The sequence below is a fragment of the Monomorium pharaonis genome, chromosome 3, assembly GCF_013373865.1.
Source record: "Monomorium pharaonis isolate MP-MQ-018 chromosome 3, ASM1337386v2, whole genome shotgun sequence".
NCBI classification, from domain to species: Eukaryota; Metazoa; Arthropoda; class Insecta; order Hymenoptera; family Formicidae; genus Monomorium; species Monomorium pharaonis.
The window spans coordinates 14,755,326-14,777,851 of NC_050469.1; the positions used below are offsets into that span (position 1 = coordinate 14,755,326).

A 22,526-nucleotide genomic window follows, 5' to 3' on the forward strand; every position below is an offset into this window, starting at 1 on the left:
CTCTATCGGCGGGGGCCGGAAAAGAGAGGGAGATTGTTGACGCTTCTCGCCATCCAGGGCCGGCCTGACCGGACAGGGGCTTGTTGGGCCTGTTGGGGTGGTGAAGGGGGGGAAGAGGGAGAGCTCTAGGGAGGAATACGAACATGTCCTCTTTATACTGACGAGATGATCTTAAAGAAATTTTGTACTGGCGATATTAAAGTGACCACTAGCTAATTAACAATGATTTTAATATTCAAAATAACATTCACAATAAATAATCACTCGTCAGTTTAATACTGCCGGTAAAAGCGGTAAATTTCTGCAAAGGCGAGTCCCAAATAGGCCATCCATCGCTGAACAATCGCTAACAAATGACCGAGGAAAATATTTCAGTAATAAAATTGCAAAATAATAAATTCCAAATTAATTATTAATGATATTTTTAAATTTTTTTTTTATCTAATTGAATCTGTCACAAAATTAAAAAGTAAATGCGATTATTGTTTGTTAAAATAAATAGTTTTACAATCGTAATTACTATGAAGAATTTCCATGATGAGAGTGTGTGTGTGTCTCATAATTTGAATATTAAAATTGGGAAAATTTTGAAATTAAATATTTGCTAGTAAAGGTATATGTTTGTGCAATTTTTATGGAAATTTCTTATAAATATTGTATTATATTATTGTAACAGAAAAGTTAACTAAACAAATATATTTAATTTATAGGACAATTATATTATGATGTAATCAATAAATTTATATTCATTTCCTTTTTTATTATATTTAATAAAAATCATGTGATTTCTGTATGAAATTTTTATATAGAACGATTGATATCTTTTCATGTAAATCAATGAAACATATATAATAAATTTTAATCTATATACGTTTAAAAAACATTTAATAAAAAAAAAATTTTTTTCTACTTTTTTCTCTATTTTTCACTTAGAAACTCTATGGCATTGCGTAATAATATATTGCCCAAAGTTGTATAAAATTCAGGCAATAAAAGATAAATTAGAATTTTAGAAATTCTAATTTGGAATTCTTTAACTTTATAGTTTCTTTTGTGAAAAAATTTATAATTATGACATGCTCCATTATTATTATTATTGAAATACAAAGAAATATTTTAAATTTTCTTTATTTTAATGTAACGCTGTGATAAATATTCATCTCCCTTGCAAAAAAATTTTGATAAAATTTTGAACTTGATATTTCATTAAATTTGGTGAAATTTCAATAGAGATACAACAAAATTTTAATTATATTTTTACTGAATTATTTTCTGTGTTTAATAAAAAACAGACATTTTAATGAGAATTAATAAAAATGTAATTAAATTTTAAGGAACAATTATTCATATCATTGTATTAAAAAATAAAGAAATTTTATTGCACATGTAATATATAAAATTGCAACGAAAAAAAAAGATATTCTATAATAACAAATTGATAACAATGAAGCTTTTGCTGAAATTTTGATGAATTCAGTGGTCAAAATGTTCTAAAAACGTAAAATATATTTAATAAAGTCATCGAAATTTTATTAAAATTTTATTAAAATTTATCCATCAGAACTAGTTTTTAGACAGTATAAATTTACTGCGTTTTTAGCAGACTGTTTCTTTTTGAATGCCGCTAGTATAAGAACAACCAATTAGAATAATTCACTAAACCATTGATATCGTCTGATTGGCTGCGTTTAGCAGAAGAAGTAGCTTTGCAACTGTGTAAAATTCTTTTATATGATTGGTTTATGCATTTAGATCCTACAGGGCTGCGTTCGGAAATATCACCTGAGTGCTCTCGGGTATCATTCTATCTTTGTTATTCGTTCTATGTGAAACAAAGATAGCATGATATCCGAGAGCACTCGAGTGACGTTTTTGAACGCAGCCCAGGAACTAACTGAACTAAGGGCAAGAATTCACAGACTTCTATAATATACTAGACTGCTAACCTTGATTCCCTAGGCGTACCAGTATATAATGTACATGTTGTACATGACTGAATAACCGATCGGAATGTGTCATCTACTATGTATGTACATTGTTCGTCAAGTGGAATGTATATGTACATATATATATGCCAATAAATGTCACATATAGTTGCTACGAGTAATTTGTTGACATTTTTTAAATGTTTATATATATATATATTTAAAGAATGATACTTAATAATACCAGAGAGGAACCTGAGAGCGGCCACCGTAGCTTTTTTCGTGCGACCAATATTTGACTAGCATTGACTAGCATCAGCGCCAAACGTGGATGTAAAGCCCGTTCTACATTAATTGCAGTCGCCAGTTGTAATTTGCAACACCCAATAAATGTCGAGCTTTAACTAGAAACTAAGCGCCTATTGGATGTCGCAAGTCGCAACTAGCTGCTTGCGATTAATGTAAAACAGACTTTACATCCACGTTTGGCGCTGATGCTAGTCAAATATCGGTCGCACGAAAAAGGCCGCGGTGGCCGCTCTCAGGTTTCTCTCTGATAATACTAATAAATATCATTAATATTAGGTTATTTTATACAAAAATGCTCTTAAAATGAGGTTATATCATTTGTCCTTTAGTTTTAATACTTAAAACGAAAAGAAATGTATACTGCTTTTTTATATATATTTGGGCAGCCTTTTATCACATACCTTGGTTATTGTCATTTTATCTTTTTCTTTTATATTACAAGAGCAAAAGAATGATACGTTTAACGCATAAGTACGCATAAGCGTCTAAGGAGAACGCTCTCATAATCACATAATATATGTATATATTGTATCATACATCTCACTCACTCCTCTAGTAATCCATAGTCGTAGGACTATAAAATATTAGCCACATTCCAATCGGTAATTCAGTCTGCCGCCTATGAGCTCCTATTTGTACATACTTTTCGGGTACACACTAAATGGAGAATATATAACGAGCCTAGCAGTCTAGTATATTATAGAAGTCTGTGCAAGAATCAATCGTGTTGAAGAATTTTATAACATTTTTGATCGGCCTGGGATAATCGCTCCAGGAGCGATTAATGACATCATAAGGCCAATCACAGCCATTCTTCTGAACAAGAGAATAACTGTGATTGGCTAGTTCTGGAGGAAAAGAACCTGAGACGGGTTAATCCAATACCAGTCGAAACTGCCATTATAAGGGTATATCCACACAAACTTGCATAAGCGCATAAACATATAGATAAGAAAATTGATTGGCCTACAAGCACTTACATAAGAAAATAGTCTAATTGAATTTCTTATGCATATGCTTACGCGCTTATGCAAGTTTGTGTGGACATACCATTATTCTTCTTAAAGGAACTCTAGCTTGGTCACTCTGGCAGCGATCGCAGAATAGTTACGTTCAGAAAACATAAGTGATCAGTGAGCGGTCAGTGATTATTAGTTCTACTGTTAGATCTCTAAATTTGCACCAATTATATTAGCGAATTACTCAACTGTTGTGCAACAGTTGTGTTTTCTAAAGCCTCGTCTACAATGAGTTGTTAGTAGTTGGTCGTAAGAAGTTCAACCAATCATGTTCGCTTATTCTTCTCTAAGATCAACTGTGATTGGCTAGATTTCTTACGATCAATGACTACCGACTTATTGTAGATGAGGCATAAAGGGCCATCTACAATGGAGAGTCGTAGGCCGTAGCAGTAGTCGTAGAAAATGTCTCCACTTCGTATTGCTTTACTGTTTACAGCCTACAGCAGACATTGAGCCAATTCATTGCGTGCTTACAATGAGCGTTGGGGCATTCGGGATTAGTTTTTGGTCGCCTTTCTTTGATGGCCGGCTTGTATGTTATTGCTACGTCGTTTTTATTCTAGACAGCATTGCCGTAGTTTTAGTGCTGTTACGGCTAAAACACTCCATTGTAGATGGCCCTTAAGGTCTGTGGCACACGCTTTCCGTAAGACGTAACAGTAAAGTTTCGACGCATTGAATTGGGCGACCGTAACCGTAACTGGCTAAATCGAATATGTGATTGGTCAAAACCTTACTGTTACGTCTTACGGAAAGCGTGTGCTACAGGCCAAATAAGGGCCATCACACACGAAATGACATATGGTTTGTTCGCGTCGCCATGCCCCGACATGCTCCTACTCACTCCAACGCATTCTAATAGGTTGGCGTCATCGGAATCAACGTATTGGAGTGCGTTGGGGTGAATAGGAGCATGTTGGGGCATGTGACGCGAACAGACCTCAAGTGAGTGATCTCACCTAAGAACTGTAATAGACCCCCTGAACAAGATAAAACGGACAAGGCTATTGTGCGGCCCGTAGTATACGGTCGCATGGGGAGGAGATGAAGACTAAGAGCAAGGACCAATCATATTAAAGAATAAGTGAGTGCTCAGTATATGATTAGTTCTTGCTCTTAGTCTTCATCCCCTCCTCATGTGACTGTATGGTACCGGGGCCGCAATCTGCAATCTGCAATTGCTGACTCTTTGCTCTTGGCTACATCTTGGCTGTTGGCTCTATCAACGCTGAAGCGACGTATTTTGTCTTCGACGAATAATCACACTTTACATCAACATTTTATCGTTAGGAGTGAAATAATCGCGAATCGTAGAGCACAGCGTTAACTTCTGTGTTCTTTGAAAGAAACGGAAGCGTATTTTTCTCTAACCTACTCGAGGATCGTTGATTACGACAAAACATGACCAAGAACGTGATGCGGAAGCCGATGGAGAATGGCGATAACCGTGGATCCCATGGACAAGCCTATAAAGACAAGAGCAAACCTATGGACATTCGCAGCAGCAACATCAATGCTGCCAAAGGTAGGATTTCGCGCTCTGCAGTTTCTTGGATTGTAGCTTGTAACGTGTCCTCTCAATTTGCGATCACATCGGTTACGCGCGCGAAGTTGGGGGAAAAATGTAACCTTATATAGTAATGGGCGCGTTCGAGCCGGCAAAGCAGCTAATGTGCTCGGCGAATAAATACATTAAATGTAACAGTTAGTTATTTTGTCACAACGGCTAGCTTAGCTATTTAGTATGCTTTATTTTTGCTGTCTAGTTGGGGATTTAATTTATTATTGGCATAAATTGTTTTTTTTAATAAGTATCATAAGTGGTTAAGCCATGATGTGAACTTAATATTACTTATTGCATATATTATATTTTACTAGTTTAGGTAGATAATATAAATTTTATTAGTATAGTTTATACCTCAAACATAATATATAATACCTGATAAATTAAGTTTTCGATAAGTGTGCCATATAGGTATGTTGGAGTTACTCTATTAGTATTTAAGAATTTTTTTCTTAGATATTAGATATAAAATTTTTTTTTCAATTATTTTTTGCTTATCAAATTAAATATTCATATTGTTATTTCCATGGTAAAAATTACAATAACCATTTGCCCTCAACGATTTGATTATTATATATGAATTTTTTTGCAGCTGTCAGTGATGCGATACGTACAAGTCTTGGACCCAGGGGAATGGATAAGATGGTAAAATTATATATTTATTATTTAACAAAGTGATTCTTAAGTATATACAAAAAGTTGAAAAGGATACTTATTGACCTAGTTTACACCGTACGTTTAGTCCGCGACCTATACACTATATTCGACCCAAACACGAGGTCACAACGATGTAAACACTCGCGAACTTGTTTGGGTCGGGCTACTTTTTCACGATCCCCGACCCATCTTAGGCCATACAACGTAACGCGTGTAAACGGTGATGTACTATAAAGCGGTATAAGTGTATCAGCAAATGCTAATAGATGGATCTGCTTTATAGCGTACACATATAAACTACTTATCTACATTAGTCCAAACTTATGTATAGGTCTACACGGTGTAAACAATTTGTTAGTCTACCTTAGGGCGCGGTATAGGTCAGGGCATAGGTCAGGTCGTGCAGTGTAAACTGGACCATTGATTTATGAAGAAAAGGTCCTATAAATATATTTCTTTTTGCTTTATTTTCAAAATATTAGAGTGTCACAGATGAGGAAAAAATGAAAATCTTGAATACTGGAAACTACTTATGGCGAATTTGGTTGGGTGCACCAGTGCGCACTTGTTTAGTGTTTCGTATTCTGTTGGCTTGTATTCAGAATGAGAAAAACTAAACTACACTAAACGAGGGCGCACTCAGTGCGCACTGGTGCATCCAACCTAATTCGCTATTAAAGAATTTTATTCAAATATGCCATATTTGAATAAAATTCTTTAAGTAGTTTTCAGTATTCAAAATTTTTATTTTTCATATTTAATATGGTGTGCACACATGTGGCATTAAGAACTATTTTCCAATACTGATAAAACATTTTCAGATCCATTGTTTAGATTGTTAAATGTTGTTAAATGTGGTTTTTTGTTAAATCTTGTCTTTTGAAAACAACATGGTTCAAGATATATGTTCATAGTATCTTTTCTTTCTAAAATAGATCAAAGAATATTCTTTTCTCTATAAACCTGGATAATTTGTATCCAATCTTTCTATCCATAAAAAATTCTCAAATTTGTCAAGAATCTCATTTTCCTTATATTTTTTGAAAAATTTGGGATTTCTTTAATTCTTTTAAAGCTTTATATTTAAATTAAAATTCTAGTCATTTTTTATATGCGTTACAATTTTTTCAATTAAATAACTTTTGTCTACAATTTATAATTAATCTTTGGTAATTGTATTATACAGTTTATTTATTCTATAGTAAAGTCTAGACATTTCTTCTAGAAACTCGAAAGTATGTCTATGAATTTTTAGAGGTTTTTTGAATTACTTTAAATAGGTTGTTAGACTTGAAATATTTAAGTTTAGGAATAAGATTTTTTACACTGTATTATATAGGATATTTTGATACTTAGGAATTACCTTGTATATAGTACTATATATACGTAATATAGTACCCTGTATATATGAAATATTAATTCATTTTGCATGTATGCAAATACAACAGATTCAAGCTGGTAATGGAGAAGTTACCATTACAAATGATGGTGCTACTATCCTGAAAGAGATGAATGTGATCCATCCTGCAGCAAAAATGGTGAGAAATAAATTTCTTGTTTTAAATTTCATGTTTTTAATTTTAATTTTATATATTTTTCTTCATACATATATTTTGTTTAGCTTGTTGAGTTGTCAAAGGCTCAGGATGTAGAAGCTGGTGATGGTACCACGAGTGTTGTCGTAATAGGGGGATCACTGTTAGAAGCAGCAGAACGTTTGTTGCAGAAAGGCATTCATCCTACTTCGATCAGTGATGCTTTTCAGAAAGCAGCATCTAAAGCGGTATCAATTCTAACAGATATGTCTATACCTGTTGATCTAACAGACAAAGAATCTCTTGTAAAGGTTGCCGCAACATCCCTTAATTCTAAGGTATGTAAAAAAATGTATATGATATTAACATTAATTATATTATATTTTGTCATATATATATATATATATATATATATATATATATGTGTGTGTGTAAAACAATTTAATGTCTTATTAATGTATTATAGGTTGTGCATCAACAATCTAGTCTTCTTGCACCACTTGCTGTGGATGCAGTATTAAAGGTTACAGAAGAAGGAAAGGAAGCATCAGTTGACTTACAGGTGAGAGCAAATTCTTTACATTTTGCTATTATATCATTTAATACGAGCGAATTAACAAGAATTTGCTTATGCACTATTTTTACAGGATATTAAGGTGATAAAGAAGTTAGGAGGTACCGTTGAAGATACTGAATTAGTAGATGGATTAATATTTACTCAAAAGCCTTGTAATGTTAATGGTCCGAGACGTATTGAGAAAGCTAAAATTGGATTAATTCAGTTTTGCATCTCACCACCAAAAACTGATGTAAGTATCGTAATTAGTAGAAGGACTTGAGCTAGATACAAGCAGAGATGTGTGAATTATTTGAACACAAATTGAATCAGACTAAGATTTGATTCTCTTAATTCGCCCTATTCAAATCTGAACTGTTCAAAAATATCAATGTTGAGAGGTTTAAATACGTGAATCAATATATATTTAATCTTATAAAATTATTTAAAATGGCTATATTACATAATCAATATTAATATTTCTTATACAAAGAAAAGTCTCTTATTATCTATATATTAAAACTTAACGTAACAATAATTATGTTATTAATTTATATTTAAATGATTTAATTCAATTTGATTCAGCATAAAAAATCTTTGATTTGTACATCTCTAGATAGAATTTATTTTTATGTCTTTGCATAAATGAACAATCAACTTTTTGTGACTTATAGATGGATCATAATGTTATTGTGTCCGATTATGCAGCGATGGATCGTGTGTTGAAAGAAGAACGTGCTTACATATTAAATATTGTAAAACAAATTAAGAAAGCAGGTTGCAATGTACTTCTCGTGCAAAAATCGGTTTTACGCGACGCTATTAGCGATCTCGCAATACATTTCTTGGACAAAATTAAAGTTATGGTAATAAAAGACGTAGAGCGCGAGGATATTCCTTTCGTGTGTAAAACGCTAGGTTGTAGGCCAATTGCATCGCTGGATCATTTTGTGCCTGAAAATCTTGTCAATGCGGAGCTCTGTGAGGAAGTTCAAACTGGAAATTCGAAATTTGTTAAGGTATGTTTCTTTGGTTAGAAAAATGAAAATTTTCACAATATATGATCTATTTAATTTGTTATAATCTAATATAATTATTACCTATTATCATAATCTAAAATATATAACTTATATATTTGATATACTTTTATATAGATCACAGGAATTCAAAATCATGGGAAAACAGTCACAGTTCTTGTTCGTGGTAGCAACAAATTAGTGTTAGAGGAAGCCGAAAGATCGTTGCACGATGCATTGTGTGTCATTCGATGTTTAGTAAAGCAAAGAGCGCTGATCGCCGGTGGTGGAGCACCAGAGATTGAGTTGGCATTGAAATTAGGAGAATACGCGGTGACCTTAGGCGGAATTGACGCATATTGCATTAAAGCTTTTGCAAATGCTCTTGAAGTTAGTGTTACATGTTTTATCATTTGTATAGATAGATTATTTTAAGAAAAAAGCTTATCTGTTTGGAATAATTAAATTACAGGTGATTCCATCAACGTTAGCCGAAAATGCAGGTTTGAATCCGATATCTACAGTAACTGAACTTCGCAATCGGCATGCGAAGGGTGAAATAACAGCAGGAATTAATGTTCGGAAAGGCGACATCACTAACATATTAGAAGAGAACGTGATTCAACCATTGTTAGTTTCTATTAGCTCGATAACTCTTGCTTCTGAAACTGTACGCAGTATACTAAAGATTGATGACATTGTCAATACGACTCAATAAATTATGAGACGCAATTTAAAGTTTATTTCGTATTTGCAGTAAGTATAATTAACAATGTTTATGTAATTTTATAGATAATTTTCATTATATCTTTGACATAATTTTCGTTACAGACTTACATGTTTATCACATTCATTTCACGGGTTACGAAAGTCTAAACGTTAACAGTTATTATCATATATGCTTTTTGCAAAAGTTTTATATAATGTAATATTTTTTCACACTCTGAATAAAAATATGCGTGAAACATTTCAGTGTAAAGCAATAATTCGTATTTATTTTGGCATAATATATGAATATAACATAAAAGCATATAAAATTATTATAATCTACCTTAATTTAAAAAATTGACATTCTTTTTATCAAAGGAAGAGGTAAATTTGGGAGATTCTGTAAATATTAATATTTGTATTTAAGAATGATTAATACATAATGTGCATACGTATGATTCTTTTAACAATTTAATTAAAATATATAATCTCATACAACAGAATTCTGGCAAATAATTAAACGTTAAGTACATCTTGCATATAATAAAATATATATTTATCCGTATATTGCATTTATTTTGCATTAATCGCACAATCATGTCTATTATTCCTTAAATTCGAAATTGGATCGTAATAGTGGTCGTTAATGTAACTAATGTAAATTAAGTACATTTATATGATAGCTGTATTAGAAATCTAAAAATTTTATATTATATATCAAATTTGCAATACTCGCAAAAAGAAACTTTCATACATTGCAAATAAATATGCATATCATTGTATGTTTTTCATTTTCTTTATCTGATATTAGTATAAATAAAAAATAAATTATTTCAAATAGCGAAGTATAAATCTAAAGATGTTAACAAGTATAAAATTTTATACAAGAGCAATTTTATAAAAAAGTAACAAAGAATAAACTTCCCTAGTTTTTATTTTAAAAAATTTAAATAAAAGATTGTTTATTGTTACAAAATAAGACAAAATGTTTTATTATATTATTATTTCAATGTTTTGTAGACTTATTAGTTCTTATTATCATTTTTACATTATTACTTTGATAACGTGTAAAATGTTCTACAATAATAATGAAGAATTTGAATCACTGGTATAAAAATAAAAATGTCTTATAAATATGTAATAGCTATTTCAACTTTCTGGAATGTACATATCTTTTTTACACATTCTCGCATAAGCTTACGCACAGATGTAGTATCTATCTATCTATATATATATATATATAAATTACAATTTTATTTAAAAGTATAAATCTCTGTTATAATATTAAACCTTTATCTCTCGAACAACATATGAGAATTAACAAATTTTCCCCAAGCATTCAAGATTAAAAAATGGTTTTAATTAAAATTCTAACAAATTAATACATCTTACTCGAGCAAGTTACTCCATCAGAAATATTACAGGAAGAAATTTTGGCAGTAGCAATAAGGTCATTTATCAAAATGCTATTAAATACTAATTTCTCATTACGATTTATCAGTCAGTGTAAAGAAAAAGCAATATCCTTTAATCGGATATAGTTTGCTTAAAAAAATTATATATCCAAACACCGTTTAATGAATATTTAAATATAGACGCGTCTAGAAGAGTTGTAAATCAATTTTGAAATTTACTCTTTTTGCACTTCGTAATATAAACGCTTACTTCCAGACTCTTATTTTACCAGATGTAAAATCCGAGATTATTCTTGGATATTTGACGAATATATATGTTACTATTTTACTTTGTAGTTATTTATTTAAATCTCTCACTAACGCGCGTAATAAATCTCAAATAAATGTTCTACTATTCTGCATTACATATTACTAGGTAAATGCATTTTCTTGAAAAAATTTAAATACGCATAACGTCAAATAATTTACAAATTTTGATAATAGTTTTGGTCTCTGTTCCATACTACCATCGTGGATGGACTTGATGAAAACTCCATTGCTGATAAGTGTTGTTTATGTCACACGGCATCAGAGATAATTGCTGAGTTTGGGGATGAAGTGCCATACATTTCTTATGTACTCTATGTAATAAAGTCTTTGTTTTCTATAAAGAAAAAATTAACATATATCGATAACACTCATGTAAAATTGTTGTTTATCTGTGTATGTTTGCGTTTGAAATTTTTACCGTCAAAAAAGATAAACTTACCTCATCATATTGCCATGGGCCGTCTGCAGTTCCTAAGCGACAAAATGCATATTTCACACCCTGGCCATCGGCTTCAATGCATCTCTCACCGATACCTAATTGACCTTTAGCATTCAGTCTGACAAGCTAATAAGAAATAATACAAGATTAAAAATAATACAGCATGGAATAAAGAAATTACTAAAGTTAGATATAATAAAGGAGATATAAGTGAAATATTTGCAAATTACTTGATTATTTCCAAATCCATGACAGTGAGAAGTGGCCATAAGACTTGGTGGTGCATGACCCATAGTATCTAAACATGATCCAGTTGCCACATTTCGTAACTAAAAAATATTATCATTGATTTGAAAATATTAATAAATTTGTTAAGAAAACTTAAACATATGCATTTATTTTATGCAAATGTACCTCTCCCCACTGAATATTTGGTGGCAATTCTGGAAATTTATCTAGTACATCATATGCCACATTATCCATGTACCACTGAAAGTTCTTACATTTCTTGCGTTCCTTGAAAGCCAATTGCTCAGATATATCACCATGATCAAGCAGTCGGGCTAAAGGTTCTCTGGTATAAAAGAATTCTTTGTGTTTCTCGTCGAACCACGTTTCTATAACGCGTTTATAATTCTGTAAAAATAACTCATTTTGTGAATATATATCTCAATAATAAATAAATAAATAAATAATTTATTTATGCATCTATAAACGATCACTAACAATAGTTATCAATGGTCCTTTTTTCTTCTGAGCAAGTTTACCAAATGTATAAGGCATAAATCCTCGATAAACGTGCCCGACGTGTGAGCAAGGTACCCACAAAATGCTTCCGCCGCATTGCCATATTTTAAAGGATAGCTCAAAATTTTCTCCTCCCCAAACGAGCAATCCCTCGTCATATCCACCCAAAGATAAAAAGTATTGTCGATTTATTGCAAATAAACCACCAGCATGCGTAGGTGATCTGTAAGTATGGACATAAATATATAGAAATAGAGGTATTGAAGAAAAAAGTATTTATAATATAAATATATATATAAATATATTATTATATAAATATATAACATAGTTTTGGCCAAAAGTATTAGTCATTTATATTTTTTTCATTTATCTGGAATTCTTATCTGTATTATTTTCTATTAAATAAAAAAATATAAGTGCCTAATACTTTTGACCAAGGGTATATAAATATTTATAATAAATTAGACTACAAAACTGAACATAGAAATAGAATTTGCACCTGTACGGCATACTATCATGTGCACGCGTTTTGGCTTCCCTTCTGGGTAATTCATTTTCTTTATATAGCATGCCCCATTCGAAAATTCCTCTATATAAATGTCCTTCTTGATATACAGGACGATATTCAAAGGTCTTGTGATCAATGCCATCTATCACAGGAACAGTCATGACATTTCTAAAAAAGAAAAATAAGTTATACAAAACGTTGATATTTTATTTTTCAATGTAAATTGAATATCCGAGCCACTACCATGTCTCTTGATATTTTACCTATTTTCAGCAATTGGTGCTAAAAGTGGAGGTAGCCAATTTACATTGACTTCGCAATGAGCATCCAAAAATACTATTACTTCCCCTTTGGCCTCGCGCGCCCCTCGAGATCGTGTGCGTATTAAACCTTGCCTTTCATAGTTTCTAAGTAATCTAACTTTACCTTCCCATTGTTCAATATGGGAATCTAAATCACTTTTTAAATTCTCTGTAAAATATTAATTTGTCACATTTGTTAATTATCACACACTTTAAATAAAATGTTATCATAATTGTTACATTTCATGCAAGCACCTTTATCAGAAAAACTTACCTTTATCAGAAAAATCATCGACAAGAAGAATCTCTTCGAGTATTTTTGATGGAGTGCGATCTATGACACTTTGGATAGTTCGCAGCAAAACAGACCAACCTTCGTTGTGGAAAACTATAATGACACTAGTGCGTGGTAATTCTTCTGGATAATTCCAATGCTTACATCTGTATCATAAAAAAACAAAAACTAATTAAAAGGTAAATTAGAAATTAGAATATTAGCTGAAAGAAACGAGACTTACTCTGCAGGTCTTGTATCTGGTATCGATCTTGACAATGAAATCTCGTCAGAACATACCATATTCATACCATAATCGGACTCTGATTGCTGGACATCATTTAGCTGATCATCTCTTAAAATATGTGGTTTACCACCTTCTCCAGGACCAGACCGAACTGGTACATCGCGTAGTTCATAATTTCCTAAACCTTCTACAAATACCGGTACCTGCGAAATGGATATATATTTGATATACATAAAAGTACTCGAAAGTCATTGGATAGCCAGATCCATTGAGAACAAATTTTGAAAGCATTTACTACAAATTTTTGACACTAACATGCAGCAAAAGACTAACAAAATGCTAACAAAATATAATAATCAATTACAGAATATAATCTGCTGTTTTGTAATCATTTAAAAAATAAAGGAGTCATGTAACTTTTTAGTCATTATATCTTTTAAAAACTTTTGGAGTTTTTGACATAGCTATCTTTAAAATAATGAACAAAATTTAAGCAATAAAAATGATAATTTACTATTTAAAAATATTCTTTTTAAAGTTAATAAGTTAAAGTTTATGTTTTAAAAATAAATAAAGTTAAAAATTAAATTATTTAAAATTAATTAAATTAAGTTAAAGTTATTAACTTTTTAACTTTATTATTAACTTTTCACTTTTTAATTAGTTATTATCCAACTCTGGCAACAATAAACATTATCATATTTTTATTAGTACATATAAGGCCTATTCTTTGTTGCTGCACTGGTGCAATAAGTTAGAATAAGACAAATATATATTTTTTCATTGTAACTTATTGCACCAGTACAAAGGACAGGCCTATAAATGTATTTAAAGAAAATTGCATAATTTATGAATATTTTATGCTCTTACATAAAAATAATACCATAAAACTTCATTTTTTGCCAAATCTTTATTATAAACTTCATCCTTTCTTGTAAGTACAATTTTTAAAATTGTTATATTTTGTTTGCAATTAAATTATCTAAAACTCTTCTTCCCAAAAGACTCAATGCTATTTTAGAATTATTCAAAGAAAACTAAAAAATTGAAAAAACCCAGATCAAAAAATTTGAAAAAAGGAATGCCTATATATACTAATTATAAACTAATTATATACTAATTATAAACTTTTAAAATTTAATTAAGTTCTAATGTATTATGGAGAAACTAGACCACCTTAAATGATACAATTCATTTAAAAGTATATGAAATAACAAATTGGATTTCTATCAACAATTTGCTATCAGATTATATCAGCAACCTCTGCCAGCAAGACAAGTTGTATAAGTTTAATATGAGTTTAATATGGATAAAATAGTAGATTTACTGTAATATCAGTGAGCAAATCTGTTATACATTTGTTTATATTGTGGACAGTTTATTAGATGCTCAATAATAAATGCTTAACATAAATATATGCACAAACTATATTAATAAAAAATAAGTATTTTACCTGTTTTTTTCCAAGACTTTGCACCCAGTATTCCTTTATATTGTTCATATGATTGTCTGAAGAAAAGCTAAGGAGAATATATAAAACTAGTAGCACCAGGATGCTACCCATCAATATGTGGAACAAGCGGTTTCTTCTAAACTGTACGATCCTCATCTTTCTCGAATTATATATCTAAAAGCACAAGCACGTTTAACACCGTTAATTTTTGCTTGATGTAACACGATGTTTTCTGAAAATCCCATTGACGCGTATTACATCGAGAGAAAATTACAATTGGCAATTTACCCGCCGCGTAATTCGAGCTAAAGTGGAACTTTAACTCTCGTGTCCCATTTTCAGCCAACAATTCCGATAAATAAATAAATGAAATGTTCACTACCTTTCGTCGGAAAAAAGAAATTGAGTTAATCCAAAGCCGGCTTAATGGCATGCATCCGTTATCGTGTTGAACGTCAATAATTATCGTACATTTGCAACCTACATATTCATTGTATTAAAACTGCAATGCTACATTTTACACACATTTACATAAAAGCAGTCAACGTGTCGCCAGCTGTCGCATATACTAAAAATATAAGAATATACAGACGCTGCACTCGCAAGGCATGTAGAGAGTGCCGCTCTGCACCATGTTTGCGCAAAAAAATCGCGACATAGGGTGCGTTCGGGAGACGCTATTAACGCTATCAGCATCAGTCTATCCCATGTTCTACTTTTAATGAATAATGAAGATAGACTGATGCTGATAGCGTTAATAGCGTCTTCCCGAACGCACTCATATAGGGAGCTTTCCAGCAAGTGACACAAATTGACACAGCAATATTTCTGTCTTTGTTTGATATTCAGTGAGAGACAAGGACAAAATTACTGCTGTGTCAATTTGTGTCTTGCTGGAAAGATCCCATAGGCCGGTATTCATAGTCAAATCTTATTTCAAGATCGTCTCAAGCAATATCTTAAGATGCTAATACGGCTCTGTGATTGGTTGATGGCATCTTAAAACAGTACTTAAGATGATCTTAAATATAAGACCCGACTATGAATACCGGCCATAGAAAGCCGTTTGTTTTACCAACATTCTGTTCAACCATTTAGTTTCGAATTGAATTTACAGAATTGATAATCCTTTTACACTTTTAAAGTACGTACACAAATAAGCCCAGGGACATTTAGATAAAGACCAAAAATGCAAAAAAGTTTTTAAAGTTATTTGTTTATAAAAATATTTGCTTCAAAATACAAGTTATGTATAAATGTTTGCTTAATATAAAAGATTTACAGTTTGTACCTACGAAATTCGTATTCACAAACTAGTAGACGACGAGAACAAACCTTTGAGTATATATACATGGAGGAGGAATTGCAATGGTTTCATGTAGATCCATAAACCTTATAGATATGGACTGGCAATACCAAGCGAAACCGTGTCCATACTTCTTTCTCTAAAGAGTCCGGAAATATGTTTCGCGCATGCTTGTACATATTATATATTGAAATCCAATGATTGGATACGTTTTGGTCACGTGTTTTAACTTATGTGTGTGTATATATATGTATATACATATGTATGCATGTGTGCTAACATGCACGATAGTTATTTCCGGTAACTTTAGAGAAAGAAGTACTAAAAAGTCTGTTTCTCTCTCGCACCTCTTCTGGACACCGTTTTCTATACACAAACTGTAGACAATTGTCGGTCCATATCTATAAGGTCTATGCTCTAGTTTACACCGAGCACTTGGTACGCGTATCAAATAGTAAATAACTAGTGAATGTGTTTAATCATTGGCTGATCAGGGGCTCGATTCTTGAATTCATTCGCAAGAAAACGTTTGCGCAAATACCCGCTCTAACAGAAAAGTTGCAAGTTTATTGGTTAAAAGCCATACGATAGCCAATAAATTTTCAACTTTTCTGTAAGAACAGAATTTACGAATACGTTTCTCTTGCAAATGAATTCAAGAATCGAGCCCCAGCTTAAATTCACTACTTGATACGCGTACCAAGTGCTCGGTGTAAACTAGAGCAATGCGTAAATCGAAAGTGTGTCCAAGATTTGTGCGAGAGAGAAAAGTACATCATGATACTCGCTTTCTCTGCGCATGCGTTAATATCATTATCTGCACCGCAGTTTCAACACTTCTTGTGCACTTCTTGTGCACTTTTGTACTTATTTACGAATTGTATGTGTGTGTGAAACATACAATGCCAGGGGCTCTATTCTTGAATTTATTCGCAAGAGAAACGTATTCGCAAATTCTGTTCTTACAGAAAAGTTAGAAATTTATTGGCTATCGTATGGCTATTAACCAATAAACTTACAACTTTCTGTTAGAGCGAGTATTTGCGTATATGTTTCTCTTGCGAATGACTTCAAGAATCGGGCCCCTGTCATTGTACATATAGCGTTTAACGCATGCGCAAAGAGAGCAAGTATCATGATATATCTTTCTCTCTCGCACAGATCTTGGACACACTTTCAGTGCTGGCATTCCTCCTCCATGTATATATACTCAAAGGAACAAACAGTGTCGAGTTTCGAAAATTAGATTTTAGTGCCTAATTGAGACGAAATTGTGAAACGAAAATTTAGGTTACATACGCGTAAAAAGTCGGTAAGTAGAGCAATAAAAAAAAAATTTTTTGTTCTCGATATAAAGTCCAATTCACAGATGGATATTATGTGTACTTTAATTCTGGAAAAGAATTTCCAAATTTATAAAAGAGATATATACGAAATCTCATTAATGATGTGCATGAATGACTACATTATCGACCTCGATCAAGTTTGAGAGGCAGTCCAGCATCGCCTTAGATTACTGACTTATTGTAGACAAGGCTAAGGCCTGGTCTACAATAAGTCGTTAGTCGTTGGTCATAAGAAATTTAACCAATCATGTTCGCTTTTCCTCTCTACAATCAACTATGATTGGGTAGATTTCTTACCATCAACGACTTACGACTCATTGTAGAACAGGCATTAGCCCGGGTCTACAATAGGTGTAGTAAGCCTTAAGCCATAAGAAACTGACCAATTATAATTGAATGTGAGAAGAATAAACAAATATAATTGGTTAATTCTTTAGAGCTTAAAGAGCCATTTACAATGGGGTGTTTTAGTCGTAACAGCGCTAAATCTACGGCAATGCTGTCTACAATACAGACGACGTAGCAGTAACATACAAGCCAATTATCATAGAGAGGTAACCAAAATCTAATCTAGAACGTCCGAACGCTCATCGTAAACACGCATTGAATTGGCTCAATGTCTGCTGTAGGCCGTAAGCAGTAAGGTCCAGTCTACAATAAGTCATTAGTCGTTAGTCGTCAGAAATCTAACCAATCACAGTTGATCTTAGAGAAGAATAACCGAACATAATTGGTTAAATTTCTTACGACCAACGACCAACGACTCATTGTAGACTGGGCTTAAGGCAGTACGAAATAAAAATATTTTCTACGACTACTGCTATGGCCTATGACTCTCCATTGTAGATGGCTTTTAAGACTTACTATACCTATTGTAGATCTGGCCTTATGGCTCTGGCACACTAGACGCGATAAGCGACGAGCGATAAGCGATATCCAATAAAAGTTCTGCTTTTTCCAACATGGCGATGAAACGTTCGAAAATGTAGAGCTCTCATTGGATATTGCTCATCGCTCGTCGCTTATCGCGTCTAGTGTGCGAGAGCCATAAAGGGCTCTGGCAGACCAGCGCGATTTCTGTCGCGCGCGACGCGCGATATCCAATGGGCGTATGGCTCTCGCACACTAGACGCGATAAGCGACGAGCGATGAGCGATATCCAATGAGAGCTCTACATTTTTGAACAGTTCATCGCTATGTTGGAAAAAGCAAAACTCTTATTGGATATCGCTCATCGTTCGTCGCTTATTGCGTCTAGTGTGCCGGAGTCAGTACAGAGATGAGCAGAAAGGTGATCGCTCATTGGACTTTGCGCGTCGCGCGCGACAGAATCGCGCTGGTCTGCCAAAGCCCTTATGGCTCTCGCACACTAGACGCGATAAGCGACGAGCGATGAGCGATATCCAATGAGGGCTGCGGTCCACTTGACGCTACTAGAGATACTATAGGTCTGTTCGCGTCACATGCTCCGACATGCTCCTATTCACCCCAACGCACTCCAATACGTTGATTCCGATGACGCCAACCTATTAGAATGCGTTGGAGTGAGTAGGATCATGTCGGGGCATGGCGACGCGAATAAATCATATAACAGAGATTCGCCGATGCGTTAACGATTTCTGATTGGCTCCTGTCGCTTGGGGTATAACCGGAAGTATGAGAGAGAAAGATAGGCCGGTATTCATAGTCAAATCTTATTTTAAGATCATCTCAAGTAATATCTTAAGATGCTAATACGGCTTTGTGATTGGTTGATAGCATCTTAAGACCGTACTTAAGACGATCTTAAATATAAGACTTCTTCTTCTTCTTTTCTACCCTTTGGATTTCTGTCCCGGCGGGACACAGTACCAAAAATTCCAATTTTGTAAGACGATGATCGTAGGGGTAAATCACGTCTTGAATCCTTTATTGGGAGTCCTTTCTCCTCAGTAGCACCTGCAAGGAAAGTCCCTTGGCAACAGCTCAGCATTAATAATATCTAATCCTATCAAATCTTAATTTTACTTGCCTCCACAAAGCTGACCATGGCTTTAGCTATATTTTTATTAATTACCGACATTACATATTCGACTGAAAAAGGAGATTGACACTTTAATTCTAAAAGTTTTCGGTATAATATTTTTCTTGAGTCATTATAATTGGGGCATGCCCAGAGTAAATGATTGGAGTCTTGGACCTCAAATCCACACTCGCACTCTGTAGATTCCCTTAAACCAAATTTCTTTTTGACTGAGTTAGTGTACGGGTATCCCGTGATCAATCTATTTAATATGCATTGTAGTTTTCTAGATAACCCGAATTTGGATAATGTTTTAACATTAATATTTACAAATCCATTCATATAGTAATTCCCGGTTCCGATATTAATACTATTCATATAATCCAAATTAATTTGAATGTAGTTATTTTTTAATGAAGAGATAACTTCCGAGAATGTGATTTGATTCTCTAATATTTCACCTACCAAAGCAGCTTCTTTAGCCGCATTATCAGCCGTTTCATTTCCAATAATATTTTTATGTGCAGGACACCATGTGAATCTTATAGAGCCCCCCATTTCTTTTAAGCGCATGATTCCCGCTCTAATTGCCTCGGTAGAAGGATTGAGTTTTTTAATTGTGTTTCTGAAGATTTCAGTAGATGATCCAATAATATCCAAATTGCTCCTGGAGTCCGAACAAATATTAACGTGATTCCATCCGTTAGCAATTGCTAAATCTATTGCTTTGATAATAGCTATTGATTCTGCAGAAAAACTACTAGTGTAATGATTAAGCTTATATTTAAAAATTGAGTTGAAATTACTGATAAACAAACCGCTTCCAACTAAGAATTCTCCATCATTCAGCTCCGTACGTGAACCGTCCGTATATATTGTAATTTCATTATCAACACTATTGTTAAAATTAATCAGATTAACAAAAGCATTGTTTGGATTATTACAATGTAAAGATAAGTAACCTGTTCTGATATCAACTTCCACATTTTCCAATTCCTGCTGGAAAGGATATAAATGGATGGGATGAAAATCCCATTTAGCTAAAAATCTTTCAAATGGTTTGATTACTGGCCACCTTTTAACCATATATGGAATATTTCTTTTAGCTATTTGTTTAGTTTGAATAACTGTATGAAAATTTTTTATTTTGTTGACTATAGCGTTACTTTTCATTTGGATAAGTTTACAAATATATTTATCAGTTTTAAGACTAACTCTACTCATGAAACATTTTTGGTTACTAAAATTCCATACTACTCTATTCGGGGTCGACCTAGGAAGACCGGTGGCTATCTTAAAAGCACTACACAATATTTTCTCTAAAATCCTTACATTAGAACAAGCCGCACTAATAAACCACATGCTTCCCCAATCCAACTGTGCTCCTATTGTCGCATTAACAAAACTCAGACTCTGACGCGAATCGATCCCCCAAGAAGATCCAGCCAACCATTTAAGAATGTTATTATATTTCATCGTTTTAACTTTAAGTGTACGAATATGGTTGTTCCATCGTAAACCCTCATCCATTATCAATCCCAGATATTTAATTTCTTTTTGTAGCTTAAGTGATCTATGGTCTAAGATTAGTACCTCTTCATTTAACGTTCCCCTCTTCCTGTTGAATATGATCGCTTGAGTTTTAGAGATTGATAACTCCAATCCTATGGAAATTAGCCATTTTTCTACATTTAAGAATGCTGTTGATAGAGAATTTTTGATTCTATTTATATCATCATCTGTGCACAATATTGCTATATCATCCGCAAATTGGACAGTTTTACAATTATGAGGAATCTGCCAGAGAATGTCCTTGACATAAATGTTAAAAAGTAATGGGCTAAGTGAAGAACCCTGAGGTAAACCCCTTTGGATACGCCTATTAGTTATCCAACATCCTGATTCATAGAAATCCACATTCCTAGGGTATAACAGATTTTTTATTGCTATTTTAATCTTGGAAGGAATAGCCAGGTTGTTAATAACTGAAAATAATATTTGTCGATTCACATTATCATATGCTGCCTTTATATCCAAAAATAAAGCTCCAGTCATTTTTCTTTCAGAAAACGCTTTATAGATCTCCAAATTAACCAATGCTAGACAATCTTCACATGATCTACCTCTTCTAAATCCAAATTGACATCTGGGCAAAACTCGATTAATTTCAATAAATCTATCTAATCTCTTAAGTAACAGCTTTTCATAAATTTTAAGAACATTTGAGGTTAGTGAGATCGGTCTAAAATCATTATTATTAAGTTTTGGAATCAACGTAATGTCCACCTTAAGCCACTCTGTTGGAAATGAGCCGTCATCAATTAATTTATTGAATATTAGCAGCAGGCAATCCATAGCTTCTTTTGGAAGGCACTTTAATAATGGATTGTTGAAAAAGTCAGGACCCGGTGCACATCTATCTCTAGTTTCAAAAACGATTGCTTGCATTTCATGAAGTTTAAGTGGAAGGTTCCATTCCTCATCGTTTTCATTAATAAAAACATTGGTTTCCTCGAACTTTTGATGTGTCCACGGGGGAGTAATATTGTTGATCGTATTCCAAATCTTGATGTTCTTATATTCGTCTGGTGGTTTAATCTGATTAAGTGTAGCACTTTTTTTAAAAAGATTAACAGTATTCCAAAAGTTTTTTATAGCCACGTTGGAATTAAGATTATTCACTAGAGTTTTGAAATTTTCACTTTTCCTTTTTCTGATTGTCTTTCTTGTTTCTTCGGCTATTTTCCTATATGTTGCCAGAGTAAGCCTCGAGTAGTTGTTTTTAAGTGAATTATATGCTTTCTTCCTGTTTTCAACCGCCTTCTTGCATTCATCATCCCACCAGGGTTTATTCCTCTTTTTCTTATTACTCTTCTGTTTATTATT

The 22,526-nt window shown here is 32.9% G+C and overlaps 2 protein-coding genes across 4 annotated transcripts; one reads left to right on the plus strand and one right to left on the minus strand.

The window, feature by feature from the left end:
• Window positions 1-4,359: 4,359 nt before the first annotated feature.
• LOC105838178 (T-complex protein 1 subunit delta) lies at window positions 4,360-11,362 on the plus strand. 2 transcript variants are annotated; one of them, XM_036284257.1, is made up of 10 exons: window positions 4,360-4,781; window positions 5,413-5,465; window positions 6,926-7,015; window positions 7,099-7,350; window positions 7,479-7,574; window positions 7,660-7,821; window positions 8,243-8,587; window positions 8,723-8,974; window positions 9,057-9,340; window positions 11,254-11,362. In XM_036284257.1, the coding sequence occupies exons 1-9, from the start codon at window positions 4,658-4,660 to the stop codon at window positions 9,300-9,302; spliced, it is 1,620 nt and encodes a 539-aa protein (XP_036140150.1). In that variant the 5' UTR covers window positions 4,360-4,657; the 3' UTR covers window positions 9,303-9,340; window positions 11,254-11,362. The 2 variants fall into 2 exon arrangements, with proteins under 2 accessions (XP_036140150.1, XP_012538985.1); XM_012683531.3 differs by lacking the exon at window positions 11,254-11,362 and adding an exon at window positions 9,416-9,857 and having other exon boundaries at window positions 4,362-4,781.
• Window positions 9,825-15,582, minus strand: LOC105838179 (N-acetylgalactosaminyltransferase 7). 2 transcript variants are annotated; one of them, XM_012683532.3, is made up of 11 exons: window positions 15,369-15,582; window positions 14,987-15,160; window positions 13,531-13,736; window positions 13,287-13,453; window positions 12,974-13,181; window positions 12,702-12,878; window positions 12,182-12,425; window positions 11,870-12,091; window positions 11,686-11,784; window positions 11,456-11,581; window positions 9,825-11,350 (listed from the first exon to the last, which is right to left on the minus strand). In XM_012683532.3, exons 1-11 carry the CDS (start codon window positions 15,417-15,419, stop codon window positions 11,210-11,212), a joined length of 1,815 nt encoding a protein of 604 aa, XP_012538986.1. In that variant the 5' UTR covers window positions 15,420-15,582; the 3' UTR covers window positions 9,825-11,209. The 2 variants fall into 2 exon arrangements, with proteins under 2 accessions (XP_012538986.1, XP_012538987.1); XM_012683533.3 differs by having other exon boundaries at window positions 15,275-15,581.
• Window positions 15,583-22,526: the final 6,944 nt, after the last annotated feature.

Coding starts and splice junctions, on each gene's coding strand:
- LOC105838179 (XM_012683532.3), bottom strand. CDS start 15,419: ATGCCATTAAGCCGGCTTTGGATTAACTCAATTTCTTTTTTCCGACGA. Junction 13,454..13,530: donor CCAGATACAAGACCTGCAGA/GTAAGTCTCGTT, acceptor TTTATGATACAG/ATGTAAGCATTGGAATTATC. Junction 12,426..12,701: donor CATGATAGTATGCCGTACAG/GTGCAAATTCTA, acceptor CCATACTTACAG/ATCACCTACGCATGCTGGTG.
- LOC105838178 (XM_036284257.1), top strand. CDS start 4,658: ATGACCAAGAACGTGATGCGGAAGCCGATGGAGAATGGCGATAACCGT. Junction 5,466..6,925: donor CCAGGGGAATGGATAAGATG/GTAAAATTATAT, acceptor CAAATACAACAG/ATTCAAGCTGGTAATGGAGA. Junction 7,351..7,478: donor CAACATCCCTTAATTCTAAG/GTATGTAAAAAA, acceptor AATGTATTATAG/GTTGTGCATCAACAATCTAG.